The sequence below is a fragment of the Crocuta crocuta genome, unplaced genomic scaffold (assembly GCF_008692635.1).
Source record: "Crocuta crocuta isolate KB4526 unplaced genomic scaffold, BGI_CrCroc_1.0 scaffold170, whole genome shotgun sequence".
Taxonomy (NCBI): Eukaryota; Metazoa; Chordata; class Mammalia; order Carnivora; family Hyaenidae; genus Crocuta; species Crocuta crocuta.
In genome coordinates this window covers 3,331,381-3,355,592 of record NW_027527853.1, presented here as the reverse complement: position 1 = coordinate 3,355,592, position 24,212 = coordinate 3,331,381, and the positions used below count along the sequence as shown (strand labels likewise).

Here is a 24,212-nt window from a genome sequence, read left to right as displayed (position 1 = left end):
ATTATTCTAATGCTTCATTCTCCCTCAAATTTGGTCTAGGGTGTGTTAGAATCTGAGTATGTCAATGAGTGTATGTCCTACATGGAAGAAAGGTGAACTATTGGTCTTCTATTACAGGAACCCAAAGAAATAAAAGTAGTATGAACTCAAAGATTCAAATAAATGATAAAATAGACTTCAAGTGTTTCATGTAATGAAGCAAAATTCAGAAGCCTTGAACCCCTGAAGAATGTTTTAAGTCTGTGACAAGCTACTTTGAGCTGCCATGTGAGATGTTTTGTTCATGACTTTGCAACTTGGTAATTTCAGGAGAAACAATGAACACACTTGGTTCCCACAGCCTGATAAACTTTGACCGTCCTGCATTGTCTCTGCAGTCCTGGTGGTTTCCTCCCTAGGCAAGAAGAGGCTGTTCACCTGCACTGGGTTTGGAAGATCATTGCCTCTGTTCTTGAGATAAGTCACAAAAGAGACAGCATGCCAAGCTTTTGTACTAGGAGCCCTTTGGGAATGAGGACACCAGAGCTACGTGGCGCATGCCAAGAGCCCCTTCTCGGCTGGTTTTCAAAGGCTCCTGAAGTCAGTGGAATTTGCACAGGGTTGAGTTTACTTCCTGCAGAGGCTCACCCTAGGGCTCCACTATAATTTCAGCTCCCTGCTCAAAAGGCACAGAAGACTGTAAGGTATGGAAGGACAAGGAGGCAAAAGCATGGCGGATGAAAAAGGAAAGGCAGATGAAAGCAAGACAGCAGAAAGGGAGTGATATCTTAGAAATAGCCTGGAGGAAAAAAGATGTGGGAAACAGCTGTAACACACACACACACACACACACACACACACACACACACACACACACACACAACCAGTGGAGCAGTTGAAGCAGACAGGCAGGTTGTAGGACAATTCAGAAAATGTCCACCATCCATTGTCAAAGAAGCCAGAGCATGTTATATGGATGTGCCCACTTTAACTCAGGAAATGGTGAGAATACTCAGCCTTAAGATCGGGTAGCTTCAGTTGTGGAATTAGATGGGGTTCGGGCTTTAACTCTATGTAGTGTTCTAAGTGTAGAGATTATGAATAATTCTTACTTCTTTCTTTTTATTTACTTCCTCCACTATTTTTCAAATACAAATAGTTTTTTAAATGGAAAATTCCGATTAAAAGTACTTGTGAGGTTTTTAGGACAGGATAAGATGAAGAAAAGCATTTGAAGATGTACTAAAACAGATATTTGAATTCAGAAAAACTTGCTTTGGACACTTAGCAAAAGAACTTGTTCAAATAAGCAGATTTTTATAGATTTCATTACCTTAACTAAGCTATTATTTCTAAGATACATGAATGCCTCCAAGTAAGTCTTCGTCGCCGTGTAAAGCCGCAGCACTGTGCCTGGTAAGTCAGTGCCTCTAACCAGGCAGGGGGCCTGGAGCCTATGGCCTCCTCCCAAAGACACTGGCTCCAAAGCTCACTCAGGTCCATACTACTCGTTGCAAAGCCAAGGCCACTTCATTCAGAAAACCAAGCTTCATATTTACAATTGCCTTATAAGCAGTTAAAGCAATTTAGAAATACACTTATATACAGATCCTTAATTAAAATAACTTTAAGAGGACATACTCAACCTTCAGAATAATACAAGTTTACCTTCACAAACAGTTGAAGCGTTCTGTTGAGGGGCAAGTGGAGTCTATTAAAAAAAACAGGCAAGGATATTCACTACAGTAGAATGTGGACATAAATGTCAAAGCAATATTATTAAAATAAATTATTTGGGGAGGACATTTCTTTGATGCATGGCTATTCTTTCAATCACAAGAACAACAATAAAAAACACACAGTTCCCAGCCCAACATCTACATTAAGCAGCAATGGACCTCAAGTGTATCATGGAAGGGACAGTGTCATCCCAATGTAGGGACTTCTGTGCTCTGTCAACAAGGCTCACGGATGCCTTGCATGACCCGCAGTAGCTGCTGGCCAGCAGCTCTTGCGCCGAGGGAATATGGCATCTGGCTTTGGTCTTAGGGCCCCCCCTTAGTGTATGCTAAGCTGATTGTAAATGTCAGGCTACAGAGTAGGCACTAGGTCAAGGGGGGGCTTCCTCAGACAGTGGGCCGGCCCAGGTTCCCTGTAAGCTGGCCAGAATCTGAGTTTTTTCAGGCCTGTGTGTGCCCGATACACCATTAGCTCCCAGGCCAGCAGATGGGAAGTAGATACAGGGACTCCCCACGGAGAAGGCAGCTGTCAGGGGAGGCAGGGAGCCTGGCTTCCACCTTGGATCCGCAGCTCACACTCAGTGAAGCCCCCGGGGCTGAGTGAGGAAGAACTCCCCTCGTGTAGCATCTTCTGCGGCTGACCGAGGATGCTAACTTTCTCTTGGAGCGCCTGGGCGGCAACTTCAGTTGCTAAAATTGCTGCGTTCACCTTAGCTGGAAGCATTGTCAACTTTAAATAAGGGAATAAGAATAAGCATTGCAGGAAACATGAAACACATTTAAATGCAAAATTAACTTACTGTCTTCAGTGGTGTAGCTGGTTTTTTCCTGGAGGATAAAATGAGATTGGGCCTTGTTAAAACATAACAAAGATAAAGTGGAGCTGACTGCTTATCATTTCACTCTCAAATTTAAATTAGAATAATAAACATGATATGAGTGTGTTGGAAGACTGTCCTTGAAGGGCAGAAGGGGGGATGGAATGAGGATTTAGTCCTGATCCTCCCGGCTTCAGATAGAGTCCACTGACAGATGGTTAAGAGTTAACTGCGGATAAACAGGAGCGCCAGTTGCCAGGGAATCAGGATAACAGAGTTCTTGTTCCAGTTCTGCTGCTGATTACTCTGTGACCTCGGGCCTCTCTCTCCTGCCTGTGAGGCTGGTTGGAGCTTTAGTTTCCTTGTCCGTAAAATGAGGACTAGAATCAGTATTTTCAAAGTGTGGACACAGAGACCTCCCATCTTCCAAGGGTAACCTTGGGCTATAGCCTGCAGGCATGAGCAGAGCTAGGAGGATGGCCCAGCAGGTGCAGCTGCAGACAGCACCCCTCCACCCCCCACCACTGCTGTCCTGCCTCAGGGGACTGTTCTCTGGTAGACACCTGCCTAGGATTTCATCCCGAACAGAGAAATCCAAGACCAACACAAGTGTGAAAAACACTGATGTGTGGTGCCCGAGCTCAGTTCTGGTAGAGATTATAATCGAATATTGTAAGGGTGTATGCTTCTTTTCTGTGTTTAAAGACTCTCTCTCACCTCCTCTTTCTCTCTCTCCATCTCTCTCTCTCCTTCTCTGTCTCTCTTTCACTTTGTTTTTGGCTGAGAACTGGAAGATGGGAAGAACACTAACAATTCCCAAGTGCCTGTCACTGAGTTAGGCTTTTCATGTTACTTAAACCTTTCGGTGACCTTTTAAAATGGATGTTATTAGGGGCGCCTGGGTGGCTTAGTTGGTTAAGCGTCCGACTTTCGCTTAGGTCATGATCTCATGGTTCGTGCGTTCGGGCCCTGCGTCGGGCTCTGTGCTGACTGCCAGCTCAGAGCCTGGAGCCTGTTTCAGTCTGTGACTCCCTCTCTCTCTGACCCTCCCCTGCTCACGCTGTCTCTCTCTCTCTCCTAGAAATAAATAAAACATTAAAAAAAAAATAAAATGGATATTATTGTTGCATTTTAGAGATTAGGAAGCCGAGGTTCAGAGAGATTAAGTAACTTGCCCAAAGTGATAAAACTCAGGCAAGGAGAAATTTTGGTCAATAAACCTTTGAACCAAGAATTTCTTTGCTTTATAGAGACAGAATCAAGATTATAATCATGCAGGCTAGCTTTGCACATATTTAAGTGGACTTTCAAAATAACCTATTGAATCAATATAAAATTATGGGGTAATTGTTTGTGATATTAATATGTTACAGCACCTAACAGTTTACAAAGCTCCTTTTTTTTAAAAAAAAATTTTAATGTTTTACTTATTTCTAGGAGAGAGAGAGAGAGAGAGACAGCGTGAGCAGGGGAGGGTCAGAGAGAGAGGGAGTCACAGACTGAAACAGGCTCCAGGCTCTGAGCTGGCAGTCAGCACAGAGCCCGACGCGGGGCTTGAACCCACGAACTGCGAGATCATGACCTAAGCGAAAGTCGGATGCTTAACTGACTATGCCACCCAGGCGCCCCTACAAAGCTCTTTTACATTCAGTAAGAAAGTATGACTCTCTTATCTCACCTTTGAAAGGAACCTCGGCAGTGTGGCCTTTGATTGAACAATCCAGTGTACTGTTGGGTGTACATAGGTTTGTCTACATATTGTGAACTACTTGGAAGAGAGGCAGAGGAGTAGAAAGTAAAGATGAAAACTGCCAGTGGGCCTCAAAATTATTCAGGTGCTGGAGCTTCTGTCTTTTGGAATACAAGTCAATGAGCTCAAGATTTAACTAAGAATTTAGGGGAGGAAAGACTGCTAGTTCTCTATTTCAGCAGGAAATAGTCTGACTTGAAGCACGCCCCGGGAGTGGAGGAGAACAGGGCAGTGGGGCTTCATTTCCACACCCTTTAGGAACACACCTACTGGAGTGTGAGGTGCACCTGTATATGAGCCTGGGCTGGTGCGCTCTTCTGGATGCAAACAGCAGGAAAAGCACCCGCGTCCCCCCAGATTCTCAGGCAGGACCCCTTCGTGGATTCCAGGAGGCCCTGCCCACAGCAGTGGGCTCACATCTCACAGAGCTGGCTCTCCCCAGCACGTACTCACCCGGCCCGGGGCATTGGGCATGGCGCAGCAGGAGAAGGTGACTTAGTGTCCCAGGCCCCACTGTTACGACCTGCACAAACATATACACAGGTTAGTCTCCGAGTCCTGAACCTGGGGCTGATGGTCACAGTGAAGCTGGCCTTTCCAGCAGGCTCAGAAATAGAGGTAAATGTTTGGTTTCTTTCAGTTAAGCATGTATAGGTGGTTACATAGAAGCTACTGAGGGAGACAATAGGCAAGGGTGATGAAATATTTAAATAATGGCAGTTTATAAGCTCAGAACCAGAGTGAGAATTAGGGACTCCATCTTAATATTTCTAAATGACTTCTCTTTTCCTCCATGGGACAAGTACAGAGCGCCCTGATTCTGTGGGTGCAACAAAAGCCCCACAGTGTTCCTACAGGAAGGAGCCAAGAGCGCATCTACATACACTGCACAGACACGCACACCAGCAATGCTTAGGGACAGAGAGATGCAGACCCGCCACTCCTCCTACCTGCCCATATGCACTGTTCATTTGCAACCACACTGACATATACTATATACACCTAACCTCACATTCAGAGGCTGTTCATTCATCTCTGAACTCTCAGGCCTTTGCCCATTGCATACAGACAGATTGAGACAAGTAACGAGCTACTGCCCAAATTTCATCTTCCAAAGTCACAGAAGGGACCCTGAGGGCCCTGTCTGCTACACCACATTGCCCTCTTGCTACCTAAGATGAAGGGCAGACGGTCATGAGGGAGGAACTGAGATAGCCAGAGCTGTCCTGGAGGACAGAGCAGGCCTGGAGGGAGAGAGCTGGATACCAAGCCAGTTGCCTCAGTGTCTCCTGGCTGCCTTCCCTCAGGCCAATGCTCACCTGCTTGGGCGTTATGGCTCAGGGAGACAAAAGCTCTTTATTGGATTAAAGTGAACTAAGTATTTTATTAAGAAAAGACTACATTTTTAAGCCCACAATTACTATTGGACCCACAGGGGATACTCTGGAGATATAGGCTGGACCTACCCTCAGTCTGTATTATTTTAGTTTGCGAGATAAAGCACACATAAGTGAGCGCTGAGGCAATAATGGATTCCTGAGAATTACTGAGAACTTGGTATGTGAAGAGCACTGTGTTAGGGTGTATGGAAGAGGTGAAGGCGCAGAGATAGGCCTCTGCTGCCTCGGAATTTATAACACGAGGATGTGCACACGCCATGCCGCTTCATCTCACAGGACAACCTATGTCAAACACAAAAAAGAAAAAGGCCTCAAAGATATTAAAAATAGAGATCACAAAGCTCATTCTCATGTACTCCACGAGAGAGAGAGAGGCCTTCAGGCTTTCGCTCAGAGCCCATCCACTCCTCTTCTACACACAGTTCTTACACAGTCTACTTTCCATGCATGCCCACAAATGAGAAGAACAGCCAAGAGTGTGTGGCATTGACTCCATGGAACAGCCAAGGGAAAGCTCCCCCCCCCGCCCCCCTTACAGGACTCTCACTTAGATGCTAACCTGACCTTGATGTGACTTTTAAAATCATTTGCGAAAGAGACTACATTCAGAATTTTTAACATTTCATGTGACAATAAACTGAAATGTCATCTGAATATGAAGTATGAGTCCAGCTGTGTTTCATTGGCTGGTTTGCCCTTGGCTACCCATAGATTTTGATGGAGGATTTCAGGGAAGGAGAGGAAAACACACTTGTCTGAAAAATAAGGAAATAGAAAGAAAGTCTGAGTCAGAATTTCCTCCTGGGGGTGTTCTCTCTTTTTCAATGCCAAGGGTTCATCTGGCCTGGGGTACAAGGTTGTCATATTTTTACAGCCTGGCTTCTCTACTAAGCTTCCCTTCCCTTCATATCTTCAAGCAGTCTGCCAACATGTTCCTTCCCCCATCCTTGCACATAAATTACTTCTGCTATCAGAGAGGGAGGGGCAGGCTGCCTTCCCCTGTAGTGCTACCATCAGTGCCGGTGGGAAACCCACACTCTCACACCCGGAGGACAGGGTTCTAGTTATTTTTTTGCCACCCAGTGGGCTGGGTGACCTCTTACAAGTTACTGTGTTTCAGTCGCCCCCACTGTGAAATGGGGACACAACCACTACCGTACCTACCTCACAGTTATTGTGGTAAGACCAGAGGGAAACCTTGAAAATGTAAAGAAATGGCAAATATAAACTAATATTGCTGGAAAGGGACTGAAAGTATTTGAGGTTAAAAACATGTTAAGTGAAAAGAGCCAGATGGAGAAGGCTTCCTACTGTATGACTCCAGCTATATGAGATGTCTAGAAAAGGCCAATCTATAGCAACAGGAAGCAGATCAGTGGTTGCCTAGGGCTGGGGGTGGGAAGAACATTCACCAAAAATGGGCATAAAGGATCTTTTGGAGTTGGTGTGTGCATGGAAATTTTCTACAACTGTATTGTAGTGATGGTTTAAAAAACTCTGTAAATGTAATGATTTATAAAATATACTGCAGTACACTGTTGTTGGGAATGCAAACTGGTTCAGCCACTCTGGAAAACCAGTGTGGAGGTTCCTCAAAAAATTAAAAATAGGACTACCCTATGACCCAGCAGTTGTACTACTAGGAATTCATCCAAAGGATAAAGGAGTGCTGATCATAGGGGCACATGTACCCCAATGTTTATAGTAGTGCTATCAATAGCCAAATTATGAGAACAGCCCAAATGTCCATTGACTGATGAATGGATAAAGAAGATGTGGTTTATATATACAATGGAATATTACTTGGCAATGAGAAAGAATGGAATCCTGCCATTTGCAGCAATGTGTATGAAACTGGAGGGTATTATGCTAAGTGAAATAAGTCAGTCAGAGAAAGACAGACCTCATATGTTTTCACTCATATGTGGAACTTGAGAAACTTAACAGAAGTTAAGGGGAAGGGAAGGGAAAAAATAGTTTCAAACAGAGGGGGAGGCAAACCATAAGAGACTCTTAAATACAGAGAACAAACTGAGGATTGATGAAGGGGCAAGGGAGAGGGGAAAATGGGTGATGGGCACTGAGGAGGGCACTTGTTGGGATGAGCACTGGGTGTTGTATGGAAGCGATGAATCATGGGAATCTACCCCTAAGACCAAGAGCACACTGTACACACTGTATGTTAGCCAATTTGACAATAAATTATATTTAAAAAAATAAATAAAGTGGCTGAAAATAGAAAAAAATATTGGGGTATACATGTAAAAGAAGTGAGGTTTATAATATGTAAATTATAACTCGTAAAGGGGATCTCTGTAAACACGATTACTGCCATTTTTGTTTTAGCACCTTGTTATCAATCACCACAGTGTCTACTTTCAATGTATCATCTCTAAGCATTACATTACATCACATAGAGAAAACAGAGGCTCTAAGAGGTTAAGTAGCAGCGTGGGGCTTGAAAAGCAAGGCTACCTGAGTTTAAAACCAGGTGGGCATTTTTTCTCTCTAGCCAATGCCTCCGAGTGTTATTGTGGGCTGTGATTTGGCAGGTCAGATTTACTTGCTGTTTTTCCCTTACTTGGGGAAAGACTGGTGAAACAGAGGGGTGCTTTTGTGGATGCCCATGGGAAGATGGAGAATGACTCTCCTATTTCATAGGTCGGTGAACTTCTCTGCTGCTCTGGGCCTGGAATCAGACCTAGGGGCCTGCTGGGGTAGGCCAACCTGGTCCCCTCTTTGTGACCAGGATCCTTGCTTTCTGGTGAAGCCAAATTCTTGGCTGGAATACTCCAGAGGAGAAATTGGAAATGCGATAAAGGGAGATGTGTCCAAAAGCATAATAATAAGAGAAAAAAATCAGCTTCGTTTTAATTATATTGAGCAAAAAGTGATGTTAATGTTTGCACAGCTGGTGCTTATCAAAGTTTCTTGACTAGGAAAATGACTTCCTCTCAGTTTTTCCTTCTAGCACATATATTTTATGTATCATCCTCTCTTCGATTCTACATACAATGTTGGTAAGTTTCCTTATTCTTAACAATCCCAATGTTGGCATGGTAAGCCCTTGGAATTTCACTGTCTTCTAGCTCTTCTGGAAACCCTGGAATTACTAGCGGGGCTTGCACACCAGCTGGAGCACCACTTACTCTCAGGCGCTGCATGAGCTCTTACCGAATAAAGAAATTTAAGTTAACAATTTCAGAACAGTTTGGCTTACAGGCAAAATTCAACTTGCATATTTGCAGGGGATTGTAAATTCCTAAACTCTTCTCCTGTTTTAGGAAATTAGCAGGTAGTTTTCTTTTTTTTTTTTAATTTTAATGTTTATTTACTTTTGAGAGAAAGAGACAGAGGCATGAGCGTAGGAGGGGCAGAGAGAGGGGGACACAGAATCCGAAGCGGGCTCCAAACTGGCAGCACAGAGCTCAATGCGGGGCTCAAACTCACAGACCATGAGGACAGATCTCTTTTTAAATGCTCCTTACTTAGAGGAAGTTCAGAAGTGCACCCCCTGTCTACCCTCTCCTGACAAAAGCTGCAAATCATCCAGGGGGTGCCGGGCTTTCTTGTAAATCACATTTAGAAATAAATCACTAAAAAAAAATGTGAGTCTTTCAGTTTGTTTAGACCAGTGGTTCTTAATTGGGAATACTTTGTCCCCTCCGCCTTCCTGCCCCTGGGACATTTGGCGATGTCTGCAGACACCTTTGCTTTTCACTATTGGGGAAAGGGGACTACGGCACCTATTTTGGGCAGAGGCAGCCAAGGATGCCACTAAACATCTCACATGCGCAGGGCAGCTAGGAAAACAAAGAATGATCTAGCCCCAAATGCCAACTGTGTGGAGGTCGAGACACCCTGATTTAGGGTAAAACTTTATGCAGAAAGAAAGAAACAACTGTTCCCTGTGTACAAGGCACTCTGCCAGACTGGTCATGAGTCAAGGCACGCTAAACAAAGTATTCCAAATAATGGTAATAATAGTAACAAAGAGCTATCACTTTATGGGTGGGATTCATCTACGTTTACACAACTTAATCTTCACACCCCCCTAGGCATAGGTGCCATCTTCTCCTCCATGTTTTCAGATGAGGAAACTAAGAAACATACAGATTGCTTCACTTGTTTAAAGTCTGGCACCTAGCACAAGTCAGCGTCAAGATCCGAGCCCTCTGGCTTTGGAGTCTGTGCTGTCCTGAAACTGTGCTTCTCTGTATGGACCATGGAGCAGAGGGAGAGATTGCCCCTGCACTGATTCACTGTGTAATCCTCACCAAGTACCTTTTAAGCCATCAAAGAGCCAAAAGCAACATCCATTGACTACAGGCAACTACCCTGGTGCGGACAGAAACACCAGGTGCCTTAGCACTTTCATGATGCCTACCTGGGCATTATCTGTAGTCTGACACAGGCAAGTAGCCTGAACATTCCTTTTATAGAAATCATCTCTGAAAACTCTGCTGTTTGCACACTCAGAAACTCATTCTAACTGTTCAGGTTTATCTCTCCCAAATTATCTTACTTCCTACCCTTCCTGTATTTCCTCTCGTTTGTATCCAACGATCACATAACCAGGAAATCATTTTTTTTGTTCAGGTTTCGTTTCTTCTGATGCCTCTAGTATTAAAATATAGCTATACTAGATTAATAGAAAACAAATGAATAAAACTGGCAACATTTGGAGGCATTCAGAAACTCATCTCAGTGACTGAGGAGAGAGCCAAGATGCAAGGGTATGGCTAAGCGGACTCTCGAAGACAGGAGACAGAAGTATGAAGTGACAAAGGAAAGGAAGCCTAGATTAGGGTAGTGGCAACTAAAATGGAAGAGCAAATTCAAGAAAAAGAAAGAGCAGACTTTGGAAAGAACACAGGCCCTCAGACATGTGACCTAGAGGCTGACACGCACAGAGGAATAGGGCTGCCCTAAGTGATGAATTCATTGAGCTTGAGGCCCTGGGTATGTCAAGTTGTTCAGAAGAGAAATAGGTCAAAGTTGCATATCATAGGGGCCGGGGTGGCTTAGTCAGTTAAGCATCTGACTTTGGCTCAGGACGTGGTCTCACAGTTTATGGGTTTGAGCCCTGCATCAGGCTCTCTGCTGTCAGCACAGAGCCCATTTTGGATCCTCTGTCTCCCTCTCTCTGTCCCTCTCTCCCTCCCTCTCTCTCTCTCTCAAAAATAAATAAATATTTTTAAAAAAGTTTTTTATAGTTAAAAAGTTGCACACCAGGGAATTATTGGCTTAGACAAGAGAATTGAAGCCAGAGGAATGGATGGACCCCAAAGAAGTGAAAGAGAATATTCTTTCCCAAGCATTTGCCATGTGCCAGGCACTGTATTAATGCTTTCCTGTGCACAATTCCATAAGTCTCCTGTCACAGGGCAGGGGCTATTATCTCTGTTTACAGAGGAAGAAGTCTGAAGATTGGAGATGCAAAGGACAGGCCCAAAGTGGCACATCTGGCAACTGGGAGCACTGGGATTCCAACCCACATCTGTCTGGTCCAAAACCCAGGCTTTTAACCACTCTTCTTCTGGAAGAAGAGTGGAGGGCTGAGGACCAAATGGTACAGACACCCTCAGTCAGGGGAGGAGAAAGGAGGAGCCAGCAACGAGCCCATAGAAGTAGGATGACAACCCGGACTGCCTAACAGAGGCCTCAGGGTATGGGGGTGGGAAGGAGGGCCCCCTCAACATAGGTACTACCAGACAGTGGATGAGGATGTCATAATTTATTAAGAAATTTGGAAATACAAGTGATTATTTCTTAATATTTGATCTCAGATTTTTGGCTTATTCGGACTAGACTTAAAAACCAACCCCACAAATGCAATCATTTCACACACACAAAACATCAAATCATGCATATACTTTACCTGAAGCTGTCCCAGGAGGAGAGGCTGGCTTCGAGGAGCTGTTTGGCTTGGTGGATCTATTCACCATGGGAGCTTAAACACACAAATACATACATACATATAACAATTATTGATTTGTTGAGGGAGATTCACACTTATGGAAAAATGCATCGTGGGAATGATGGGTCAGGCCAGGGAATTTGTAAAGAATGGGAAACACAATTGTTAAACACATAAGCCATGAGAGGAAACTTTCTCAGAAGAAACATCTTTAGAATACATGTAGTAATGATTAAGGGCATAATCAAGCTATTATTTTATGAGAGAGATTTTGTTAGAGTGAATTCTGGCTTGGAATTTCATTTGCCAAACTGGTGGTCTAGGGACCAAATTAGTAGCTCCCCCTCCACCTCCTCTTGCACATTTCTCTTGGATTCTGTGGGGTTTGTGGGGGGCAATTTAATATCTATTTATGGTTTCACGGTGTTGGGTAGCTCAGGAATTTAAGAGGGCCTTGAAGCTGCTGGTGATATTTGGGGGGTGCAGGAGGGGGTTGCTACAGAACGGCAGAGTAAAAATAGAAAATGACTACTTTGGACTCAAGTTTATTAAGTGAGTAATGTTACTTGAGGAGACCTCATTTCTACAGGATCATGTTCTCCATGGCGACTACACCCAGAGTCCACATGCCCTGCTCTGCTCTTGCTCTAAGGGCACGCGGCCCTGGCTTCTAAAGATCCTCCGTATAATTGCATTTGTTATGCCACAAAGGCTTATAAGCCAAGTGTTTCTCATCACCTGAGAAAGTGCTACATTTAAAGAGTCGGGATGCAGAGCTTATTTCATCCCTTCATTTCTTCCATCCTCTGCAGAAATAGTTCTGGTGCTATGTTCGTAAGGCCAATGCGGTGGCCTGTGGCTTTGTGCGGATTCAGTGTTACGCGAAATCCATTCTACGTGAGGGCAGTTAAATAAGCACATAGCTGCCTTCATAATTGGAGATGGCAGTATGACAGTGTGGAAGGGGATGGGAAGAAGGGTGTGACAGACATGGGTCCCTCCCTGGTGCCCCTGCTCAGCCCGCCACGGAAGGCAGATGCCGTGACCACAGAGGAGAAAGGCCTGGGCCCGGACTTTCTGTCCTCACCCCCTCCGCTTGATGCTTGTTACCAGACAGCCTCACATGCTCCCATCCACTGCTCAAAGGGTGCCTAAAACTACAGACGCTTACCTTTTTCAGCTGGGAGTGAACTGCTTTCTGTGGGATGAATGTAGTTTTCGTCTTCATCCTCCAGAGGGACCACATAATCAACCTGGAAGAAGTGAGGAAGTGAGTGAGAAGGATGCTCTACATTCCGGGTTCATTGTCTGGGGAGGAGGGATTTTTAAAATACCTTTGCTGAGATAGAATTCATGCACCATTAAATTCCCCTTTGTAAAGTGTATAATCGGGTGGTTTTTAGTATATTCACAGAGTGTGCAAGAAGCTCCGTAATCTAATTTTAGAACATTTTCATCACCCCGAAAAGGAGCCCTGTACTCATTAGTCACTTCTCATCTACCCCTTCCCCGACCTAGTCAACCATGAATCTACCTTCTGTCTCTCAGAGCTGCCTATTCTGGGCACTGCCTAGAATTGGAGTCACACAATATATAGTTTTTTGTGACTTCTTTCATACAGCATATTAATTTCCAGTTTCAACCACATATCATGCGCCAGTACATCACTCACTTGTATGACCAAGTAACAGTCCGTTATGTGAATATAACACATTTTGTCTATCTCTTCAGGTGGTGGACCTTTGGGTTGTTTTCACTTTCTGGTTTTTATGAATAACGGTGCTATGGACATTGGGGCACATGTCTTTGTGTTGATATACATTTCCCTTGGGAATATACCTAGTGGTGGGATTGCTGGGCCACACGGCAGCTCTGTGTTTAAGTCTGAGGAACCGCCAGACTGTTTTCCAAAGTGCCTGTACCCTTTGCATGCCCATCAGCAGTGTGTGAGGGCTCCAACTTCTCCACACCCTCACCGACTCTTGCTATTGTCCGCCTTTTGGAACAGAACTATCCTGAGATGTGAAGCGGTATCTAGTTATGGTTTTGATTTGCATTTTCCTGATGCTTAATGATGTTGAGCCTCTTTTTGAGTGCTTAGTGTCCCTTTTTATAGCTTGTTTAGGCAAAAGTCTACTCACCACCTTTGCCTCTTCTTAATTGGGTTGTTTGTCTTTTTTATTATTGGGTTGTAAGTGTTCTTTAATTGCTCTAGATAGAAGCCTCTTATCCGATATATAATTTGCAAAATTCTTCTCCCATTTTGTACGTTGTCTTCTTACTTTCTTGGCGGTGTTGCTTGCAGCACAAAAGCTTTACATTCTGAAGCCCACTTTAGCTGTGTTTTCTTTTGTTGCCTGTGCTTTTGGTGCCGTATCTAAGATACTGCTGCCTAATGCAAGGTCGTAGAGATTTATACCTTTGTTCTCTACTAAGAATGTTCTAGTTTTAGCTCTTACCTTTAAGTCTATGATCTATTTTTGGTTAGTTTTTGTCTGTCATGTGACAGGGGTCCACTCTTATGTTTTCGTATGTGGATATAGTTCTCTCCTAGCACAATTTAAAAAAAAAACAACAATTCTTTCCCCACTGAATGGTCTTGGCATCTTTGTCAAAGATCAATTGACCAGAAATGAGGGGATGAAGTGATTTTATACTGATATGAAGCAAATGAGATAGTCAGATCTCAAATATGGTTTTTACAACCCATCTTGGTGGGTAGCCAAGGAGGATACTAGGAGAAACAAAACCCAAACATTTATTGAACACTTACTGCCAGGAACTCATCTGAGTACTTTGCATGTGTTATTTCACTTAATCCTTATAGCAACCCAATAATATAGGTGCTACTATCAGCTCCATTTCAAGATGAAGGAACTTGAAGAAACTGAGGCACAGAGAAGTGAAGTAGCTTGCTCACGTCCTCATAGGTAAAAAGTAGAAAGGCTGGGATGCAAGTATCGGTTCAAGGATAGAGTGCCTATACTCTCATCCACTACATTCGAGGACCTTCCTGTCTTCCCCTTCTCTTTCTGTCTTATTTCTACTCTCTCTTCATAACTGTTATTTCTCATCTCTTTCTTCACCTCCAAACCTGGCCTCTGTGACCTCAGACAAGTTCTTTAACCCCTTTGCATCTCATCTGTACCATTTCCTTATCTGCAAAATGGGGATGATAATAGTACACATTTCATAGGGTTCTTGGGAGGGTTTAATGGGATATACAAAGTGCTCAGAACACCAAATGACACCTAGGGCTCATTAAGTGAAGGCCACTCTTGTCATTAGGGCACAGATGCTTCCTCATCCCATGTTTTGCTCCCTCCCCAGCTCTCTGGTTAGCCTACACCCCATACTTTCCCCATAACATGTACAGCAGAACTAAATACTTTTAGTTATTTATGTTTGTACTTGACTTCTTCTTTTCCTATCTAATGGTTCAGCCAGATCTTAATGTTGGCCTATTTTTTTCTTTTTTAACCTCTTTCTTATCTTGACTGTCCATCTGCCCATTCCAGAATGCAGCCGCCTCCATACTTCTCCTTTTCCCACTGGTTCAGACTTGCCTGAGCCACCTCCACAAGGCTACTATTAGCAAAACTCTGCCTCTCCCCACGGGGGTCTGCTCTCAGCTATTCACAGAAATGTAGAGCCTTATATAACACTCGTTATTCATTTGTATTCTGTGTCTGAATTTATATCTTCATATAGATTTGCCAAGTGCTGAAAGAATTTGCAGTGAGCCCCTCACAGCTGGTCTCTGCATCCCATCCCCTGCTCGGCTTCTTCCTGACACCCTCTTCTCACCCCACAAGGTCAGCATCACCTCTCAGACAGACAGACAGACAGACGGAGGACTGGCAGACCATCCTTTCTCTCTCTGTCAGCTAACTTTCTGACTTAAACTGTCCCAGAGTAAAGTCATAAAGTAAAACACATCCAGAAGCAGGCAGGGAGACGTGTGGCCGTGTGTAGAGGATGGGCACGTTCATGCCTTGTACCTGTGGTGGGGACTATGACCAATGGAAATAAGGTCAGGGATTCGCAGCTGAGCCCCAGGGCTGCCATGAGGCTCCGTGGTTTTGAGGCCATGCCTAGCCCAGTGTTGCCAGGTTTTCAGTTTTCAGGAGAAACTAGAAAATTGGATTTTGTAAAGAATCTAGCATATGCTAGAAAGGAACATATGACAGGTGGAATCCTTCTATGGTTGAGGCACTGTAGTTAGTGCTGTATATATGTTCTCTGACTAAATCCTTAAAATAACCTGAAGAGATTAAAAACCGAGGATTAGGGAGGTTATCTGACTTGTCCAAAGTCACACAGCTAGTAAGGGTCAAAGCAGGAATTTGGGCCTCAATGCTGCCTCTATTTTATTTAAAAGTTTCTCTTTTCCCTCTCCTGCTGGGCTACAAATTAGATCAAGATGGAAATGAAGGTGGTTTTACAACATATTTATACACTATAGGTTTTATCACCTGTAGGCATTTAGAAACAAGTCATTTCTTCAAAAGCTGCAGTAAAATTATGGTGACAAAAGGCCTTACATGCCCTTTTTAGAGGGGAAAAGCTTTGGGTTTAACGGTTAGTGGTGCTGGAGAACAGGGCGCAGAGGAGGAAAGCATGTCAGAGGCCACACTGTCCTGGCCTGTCCCCCTTCCCCCTGCATCTGGCTTTCCACTTGGACTGGGAAGCCTGCAGGATTTAGGTTACCTCATCCTCAAGGTCTTTGGGTTTGGGTGGGACTTGAGGTTTCTGAAGAGAAGTCAGGACCGGCAGAGTGGAGGTTAGCCTTGCCTTTGCCGAAGGAGGCCAGTCGGGCTTACTGGGAAGTGTCTTGCTGAAGGGCGGAGTTTGCCTCTGGCTTGATCGATTGTCTTGAAAAGAACAACAACAAAAGCCTAAGATGAGAGGGGCTCTGGATCATTCCCTGGACCCAAGTGTAAAACCACCGGCATCTACGTAGTCACAAACAATGAATCCGGCAGTCCTTAAAAGCGTAAAATGACACGTTAGGCAAAAAATTTCAACTGCCTGTCACTTACATTACACTCTTCCCAAGAATAACAGAGACGGACTCAGGAGAGCCGACAGCCCAGCACTCCGCCAAACAGAGTAGATGGATGACCTGGGCAGCAGGAAGGCCTGAGAGGGGTGTGTTCCTCAAAGGTTCACTTTGCTCTACGAACCCTTAAGGGTAGTGACTCTCAATCCTCCTTACAAGGAAAAACCACCTGGGGAACTTTAAGAAAATGCTAAGGCCCAGGCCCCACCTCAGACATACTGGCTAGAACTTGTGAGGAAGGTCTTGGCGTTAGTAGGTTTCAAAAGTCTCCCAGGTTCTTTTTCTTTTTTTTTTCTTAAGATTTTTTTTTTTGATGTTTACTTATTTTTAAGAGAGAGACAGAGAGAGAGAGAGGGAGAGAGAGAGAGAGAGAGAGAATGAAGGAGGGGGGTGGGGGACACAGAATCTGAAACAGGCTCCAGGCTCTGAGCTGTCAGCACAGAGCCCAATGTGGGGCTCGAACTCACAAACCAGGAGATCATGACCTGAGCTGAAGTTGGACGCTTAGCCGGCTAAGCCACTCTGGTGCCCCCTCCCAGGTTATTCTAAGGTGTTTCAGCGTTGTGACTACTATTCTGAACTAACCCAAACATTCTTCCTCTCAATGATTTTTCTTCAATCACAGAGGGCCCCTGAGTTACCCCTTGTCAGGAACTGTCCTCAGCATGTGTCAGGGAAGGAACACAAGGCCAAAGCCAAATGGCCCTGAGTTGGGTCCTCTGCTCTGCCTCTCACTCACTGCTTAAAAGACTGAGCCACTCAGGTGCCCCCACATTCCTCAGTTGGAAAGTGAGGATCATAGCATCCACTTGAGAGTGGGGAGGGCTACTGTAGGGACTGGGAAGAAAGCAGTGTGACAGTGTCTGGCAGAGTGCATGTCTAATCAATAGGACTAATAAGCCGATGTGACATGACCCAGGCGTTAGGCAGCAGGGAGTCTGCCTAGTGGAATCTGTTGCAGACTGATACATTGTAGGAAAAGCTTAGCACAGGAGGAACCTGGTGTGTTCCCATCTTGGGAGCAGCTCAGGCGCTCACACTGGCATCTGCCGCACCTTTAGCTTCATGCGGCTCCCCCCCCCCACCTGAGCTGAGCCCGCCTGCTCTCCCCCGGTGCCTCCTCCCGCCCCGTGCTGAAGGTGTGCAGTTCACTTCACACTGGATGCCTCCTTCTGGGCCGTGTAGCTGTGCTCGGGCTCCAGGGCATCCGCTTTGCTGTGCCTACAACTCTCAGCTTTTCTGGTTTCATTTGCAGCTCTTAGAGTTTATTGGGATTTCTTAATGTAAGATTTAAGCCCATCAGAAGTAGCAAAATACACAAGACAGGCTTCCAAGAGCGTGGTCATGAGTGAGCCGCTGCGCCCCCTGCCTTAACCACAGTTTGCTGGCCTCTAACACGAGCCTACACAGCCCCTTCCTCCCCAGGTTCTGCTACTTGAACAAGGTCCCAAACCTGGTGAGCCTGGGCTGTGGGGGCTGAGAAGCCCAGGGTGCGTCCCAGCGCTGCCACTTCCAAAAGCTGGGCCCAGTTAATTCGCTCCTCGAACCTCACTTTCTTCCTTTGTAAAGTGAGGATGGATATGTCTTCCATACGATTCTCGAGATGGTGAAGTAGGCTGTGACTATGAAGCACTACACTGAGAGCTACAAACACTCTTGGAGTCTGTCTTGCTTGCTGTTGAAAGCTCTGCGCTCAGCACAGCTCTGGCACATAGTAGGTGCTCAACAGGTTAGCTGTGGCATGGAGCAAGGGGCAATGCTCGGTGCCCCGTGAGGAGGCAGTTAATGGCAGTGATAATGCCAGAGTCCTTTACATGTAAGGGCTCTCTGCACAGATGCTAGCATCGCTGTGATCATCACAGACACACTCTCCTCCTCGGGGACTTAGTCACCTGCAACAGGCTTCTTCTTGAGGGACACAGTCAGGTCTGGAGACCACAGCTGAGCTGTGCCCATTTAACTTACAGCTATTCCAGGCTTAGAGATCCTCACCCCCACCTCTACTCCCAGCTGAAAATCCAGAGTGTGAGCTGCTTGTGTAGGGGTGGGCCTGAAGGAAGGGGGGGGGGCATTAGCAGATACTGGGATCCTTGAAGATTCTTTGTTCTGCACAGGCGTCTCAAAAGAAATTCCAGAACTTTGTGTGCAGGAAACCCCAAAAGAAGCAGGGACTAATCTCAGGGCTGGTTCCTCATGGGACTATCTGGAGTTGAGGTGGAGTAGGGTGGGGTGGGGGCAACCATCAGGGTGCGGGCCTTTTATCTTTTATCTGTTTTCAACCCTCAAGATTTAGGAAGGATACCTTTTCCCCTTGCCCGGACAAGCTTTCCATCTGGGGCTCCGTGGCTTGTGAGTGAGCAGGTGACCGGCGTGGAGGTGGCGAGAGTGGGAGGCATCCTGCTAGCCCTGCTCGCCTCCTTCCCCCCCTGCCCAGCAGGATGGGCGCCCAGGGTCTGGGGGGGCTGCCTCACCTACGTACTCGCCCCTGGCGAAGGGCAGGGCTGGGTGAACGGTTCTCGTCTCCTGCTCCGCGGGCGGCGGCTCGTAACTGTCGTCCCCGGTCTCTTCCGCGGGGAGCACGTACATCTCTGAGTCCGAGTGCTCGTCCGGGTGTTCATAGTCGCTGTCCTGCAAGTGCAGATGGCATGCTCAGTGCCGTGTGTGTGCTCGGTCAGGCAGCTCCGGCGTTAGGAGGCGGGAGCTGCTCCCCCAGCGCAGGGACCAGAGAGCAAGGCTTGGAAGGGTTGGCTAAGCGAGGTTGGGCAGCCATCAGAGGCAAAGCTGGGGTTGAAGCTGGGCCTTTCTGCCTCCAGAATTTATCACCTGAACCACTATCCTGGGGGAGCATGTGGACCATTTAACAGGAAGGGTGGCTGAAACTCTGTGTGTCTGCAAAGAAGAACAGTCGGAGATAAAATACATCTTTAGAAGACAGAAAAAGGATGCAATAAAATAGAATACCCAATAGGTTTTGTTTACCACGAATGCTGATGGTTGAGGAAAAAGATTAATATGGAGAGGGGAAGGGGTTGCACAGAACATACAGATACCTTTGAGGAGATGAGGTTTGTTTGTTTGCTTTTTAACAGAGCTGATAAGCTACAGGGGCTAGGCTTCAACCTGACCCAGAGTCCATTCTCTTCCTTTTTGTTTTTCTTGTAAAGATACATTTTAGTTACGCCTCTATTGAAAAGATCGAATATTGAATATTCAATGTGTATGGAAAATACATCGACACAGTAATGATTCAAAAGGATGTCAGGTCTCCTTCCCAGGCTCTCAGTTCTTCTCTCCAGAGGTGCAGTTCCTAGGTTTTTGTGCATCTTGTTCAGAGATCACTTAGGTATACTCCACACATAAGTATATTCCCGTGCAGGAAATATTTGATCCAGAACTTAAGAGGTCATCTGCCCACGCCACCCGACACACCGCACGATTCATACATGAGCTTCCAGTGGATGCATGGTGCAGCTGCCTTTCGGCCTGCCTCTTTCCACCTGCAATCGTACAACACGGGCGCAGGTACAGTGCGATGCAAACACAGTGGTTCCTTCCTTGCTGTCTCCTCAGGGCCTGTAGCAGGGGCCAGCGCAAGACAGGGGCACAGTATGTTTGCAACGAACGGATGAGGGAGTGAGTGAGGACTGCTCTCCTCCTCAGTCTGTAGGGAGATGGGGGAGAGGACAGGAGAGGAAGATGGTGAATAGCAGAAGAGGGAGAGAGAAACGTGGCTGAAAAGAGAGCTTTTCCTGAGCTGGTGGAGGAGAACTGGGAGAGAACAGAAGGAAGGGGGAATTCAAGGAGGATACTTGTCCTTATCCTAAAGGGAAGAGTCGGGAAGGGACAGGGAGGGGTGAGGAAAGAGAAGTCTTGCAGGGGAATTTTCCCAAACCCCTATTTCCATAACAGCAGACAAGGAGGTTTGATAAACCTTCCTGACTGTGAATATGAAATTAGGCTGAATAGAATAATGGGAATGATAATGAACTTTTTAACATTTCTATGCACTGTATACCTCAGGTACCCCTTACCATTATCATATGAGATGGTTTTTTTTTCATATGAGAGTTTTTTTAATCTCATTTTACAATGGAGAAACTGAGGCGTGAGGAGTTGGGTAATTTGGGGCTGTGATCTGTGTTCTGAAGAAGCCATGGCTGTTGTCAAACAGGTGGCCTGGGAGGTGGTGTGGGAGCGAAAGGGCAGCCCCCGGGCAAGAGCCTGGCTCTGAAAGTCTCATCTAGCCAGCCTGGAGTGGTTGGGACCCTCCTCATCCTGGCCAGAGAAAGGGCCTATCTCTGTGTTGCAGCAGTGCAGGGAGACAGCAGTGAATGTGCTAAGAACCGGGTGCTTTAATAACCATCTGAAAGTGAAAGAATCCGTAGGCGCCCAGATGCCTGTGCCTGGGAGGGGGAGATAGTTCTGGCGGCCCACTTTGTCTCAGTTCATAGAGCAGGCATGGGGCTTCCCAGACTTGGCCACCTGGAGGCTGGGGGCGGGGGGCAGTGTGCATCCTGGGAGAGGACACAGAGCTCTTCACAGCCCCTTGGGCAGAGCAGCCTGACTGAGAGGACCAGGCTGGCTGAAGAGGCAGAGAGGATATAGGAAGGGCGCCCCCACGTCAGCTGCTCCTTGCTGCCCATCAGACTATAAGCCTCATGAGGACTGGGCTGTGACCTCAGGGTCCTGAGACTGAGAACAATGGGAAGGAGAGGTTCTACCTTGGGGACCGGAAAGGCCTTCCTGAGAAGGAGACATCTAAGCCAAGCCTGAAGGACAAGAAGGAGCAGAGCAAGTGAGGAAGAATGGGGATGCTCTTTGGTTTCTCCTCTCTTCCTTCTTCCTTCGCCTGCCCAAGGTCCATGAGTTTGAAATTGCTGAGTAGGCATGACCTTGACCTGTTGTAGGACTGAGGGCAGACTTGTGCTCCTGAGCCATAATGGACAAGGCTTTGTTGGGCAGGGTGGGGGTGGGGATGTGTGCTAGGAAGGCTGGACAGGTCCACGGGGGCTGGATTTCATCTGGCCTGGAGGCTACAAGCCTGGATTTCATTCTGTGTACAATGAGAATCCAATAACGTCAAAATAATTGTGAGTGAATGTTTACTCAATCCTTATTACAGCTGGTATCTTAATGTTGGTCATTTGGCTTTGGGACCCAAGTCATGCCCTTCTCTCCAGACTGACTTTATTTGTATTTTCTAAGTCCCTACCATGTGCTCTTTTTATCCAGCCTGCGAGCTCACTTGTCTTGGCTTCCCTGTGGGTGTGGACCAGCTCTCAACTTTGCTTCCGACGGGGCTGGGCGCGTGGGGCCAGCAGGGGGCGCAGCTGCAGCGCTTCTGAGGGACCAGCGGGACCCTGGGAGGAACACCACAGCCAGCTGACCGGCAGAGAGCCCATGTCATCCCCTCTTTTTACAACTCTTCTCTCTGCAGTTGAGAAGGGACATACTCCTGTCTTATGATACGTTGAATAAACCCCAGGTGGTGTACACGGTGTGTAGCTGGGCTGAAGCTCAGTTCTGGGCACTGGACTGGGGTCCTGGACTCTCATTCCACTGGGCCACTAAGTGACTGAATTTCAGTGTGCAGGTCCTTTTCCTTCTCTTAGCCTTGGCTTCCTTATCTGTAAAATGGGTGTGTGGTTGTGTGGAGGTCCTCTTGGATCCTGTCCAGATAAAACACACGTAGAGTGGAGCAGGCTAACATTCTGGATGAATCTGATACGAATGAGGAATAATTGTTACAAAAAAGTTTTTAGGATGTCTTGTCCCTACAAGACTTCACCCAAGAGAGCAGTGACTACTGGGGCCCTGTGGGCTACAGAGCCACCTTGGAGAGGTTGACAGTTAACTCTGACACATCACCTTCCGTGTCACCGTGGCCAGGTCCCTTGCTCAGTCTATGGCCCCCAGCATCTGCTACTGTCCTCTTGGTCACTGCAAGCAGCTTAGAGTTTAAAAGCCAGGCTTTGAGATCTGAGGGCTTGGGTTTGAATTTTGGAACTGCAAGTTACTTAAACTCTCCATGTCTTGGTTTCTTTACCTGTAAAATGAGCAGGGCTGATATTCACAATGTTTGACAGCTAGCATGGCTCAGGTCCTGATTTGGCCCTAAAGAGTGTCCCAGAGGCCTCATAATGTGCCAGGCATTCACTCTTTGACGTTGGTTTTTTTGGGGCTCCTGGCTAAGGCCCAGGCAGCGGAGGAGACACCGAGGAATTCAGGACAGAGGCATTTGTCAACTGATAAGGAAATATTTAAAAACATTTTAACATTTGTTTTGGCTGGGCTGGTGAGTACTCTGAATACCAGCACTGAAGACAGGGTAAGAATGCCTGCACACAGGGCCGTGGGGAGGGTACACGAGATGATGCCGATGAAGCACTTAGCCTGGCACATGGGGTGCGGATCACGTCAGCCATCATGAGGTTCGTGCTGCCTTGTCTGTAGGTGGCCTTTCCTGCCCAGCCATCTCCCTGCTGGGATGTACAGCTGACCACAAGCATGTAATTCAGAAACAAGCCCTTCAAAAGGCCTCTCACGGACCCTGGTGGAAAGGACAGTCTTCTCGTCCCAGGAGCAAATACTTACAAAGTCATCTGACCACTGCTCCTCTTCGTCAGCAAGGTTCTCTGCAAAGGCATGTGGGAAGCAGAAGGCACAAGTGTAAATCTCAGCTGGCCAGCTCCACCCTGTCCCCAAGCACCCTGCGCCCCCCTTCTTTGCCCTCGGGTGTCCTGGTCCTGTTAACTTGGCCTTGAACAGTTATTACACATATCTCGTGTTCATCCATTTTCGACTCCTCTTTTTTGAAAAAAAAAAAAAAAAATCGATTCTCAAAGCATAAAGGGATGTTCCACTGAGGCAGAGAAATGGTACATCTGAACCATGTCTGGTTTTGTCAAGGAACATTTTTGGGATTTCAGAATAACCCAGGAGGCACCTGCAATCCATACCATGCTGCTTTTAAGGATTTCTTTGAATCAATGTATGGATGGTATAGTAGGAAGAACACTGGACAGGGAATCAGATAGACCAAAACTCTCATGCAGGCTCTGTTCCTAACTAGTTGGAGGGTGGGCAAGACAACTAACATCTCTGGGCCTCAGCTTTAAGATCTATGGGCTCACTTCTGTGATTCTCTGTAGCTCTAACTTTGACTTTCTTATTGAAAAGCATTGATCCAGTGCTCTACTACATGCCGGGCAATATTATCAGAGTTTTGCAATCAGTTAGCTCTCTCAGAACCTTACGAAGAAACTGAGGCCTAGAGAAACTAAATCATTTGTCCAAAGTCGGATAGTAAATCATAGAGCCAGGACTTGAACCCCATAAGCAGACTTCCAAGTGCATGCTCTGAACTCCGATGTCACACTGCTTCACTGTCTTTGAGCCCCAGGGTTCAAGCACTGTTCTTGGCTCCGCAGGCAGTATAAAAATGGATATCACAGGTCTCAAGTAGCTGAGGATCTGAAGAATAAAACTGATCTGAATTATGACAGCCAAGGAGAATATTTGACCCCTTTTTCTCCAAAACACAT

The 24,212-nt window shown here is 46.2% G+C and overlaps 1 protein-coding gene across 3 annotated transcripts in view; it reads right to left on the bottom strand.

The window, feature by feature from the left end:
- The window catches only part of BLNK (B cell linker), a 101,031-nt gene that overhangs the window by 13,769 nt on the left and 63,050 nt on the right, over nt 1-24,212 (bottom strand). For 2 of the 3 annotated variants that reach the window (XM_077779371.1, XM_077779362.1), the window contains 9 exons: nt 23,263-23,303; nt 19,492-19,557; nt 19,140-19,296; nt 16,317-16,480; nt 12,778-12,859; nt 11,568-11,639; nt 4,740-4,809; nt 2,519-2,546; nt 1,648-1,690 (listed from right to left, as the gene is read on the bottom strand). In XM_077779371.1, coding sequence (XP_077635497.1) covers nt 1,648-1,690; nt 2,519-2,546; nt 4,740-4,809; nt 11,568-11,639; nt 12,778-12,859; nt 16,317-16,480; nt 19,140-19,296; nt 19,492-19,557; nt 23,263-23,303 — 723 coding nt within the window. The remainder of the gene's footprint in view (nt 1-1,647; nt 1,691-2,518; nt 2,547-4,739; nt 4,810-11,567; nt 11,640-12,777; nt 12,860-16,316; nt 16,481-19,139; nt 19,297-19,491; nt 19,558-23,262; nt 23,304-24,212) is intronic. The other variant, XM_077779379.1, reaches the window with a different exon arrangement.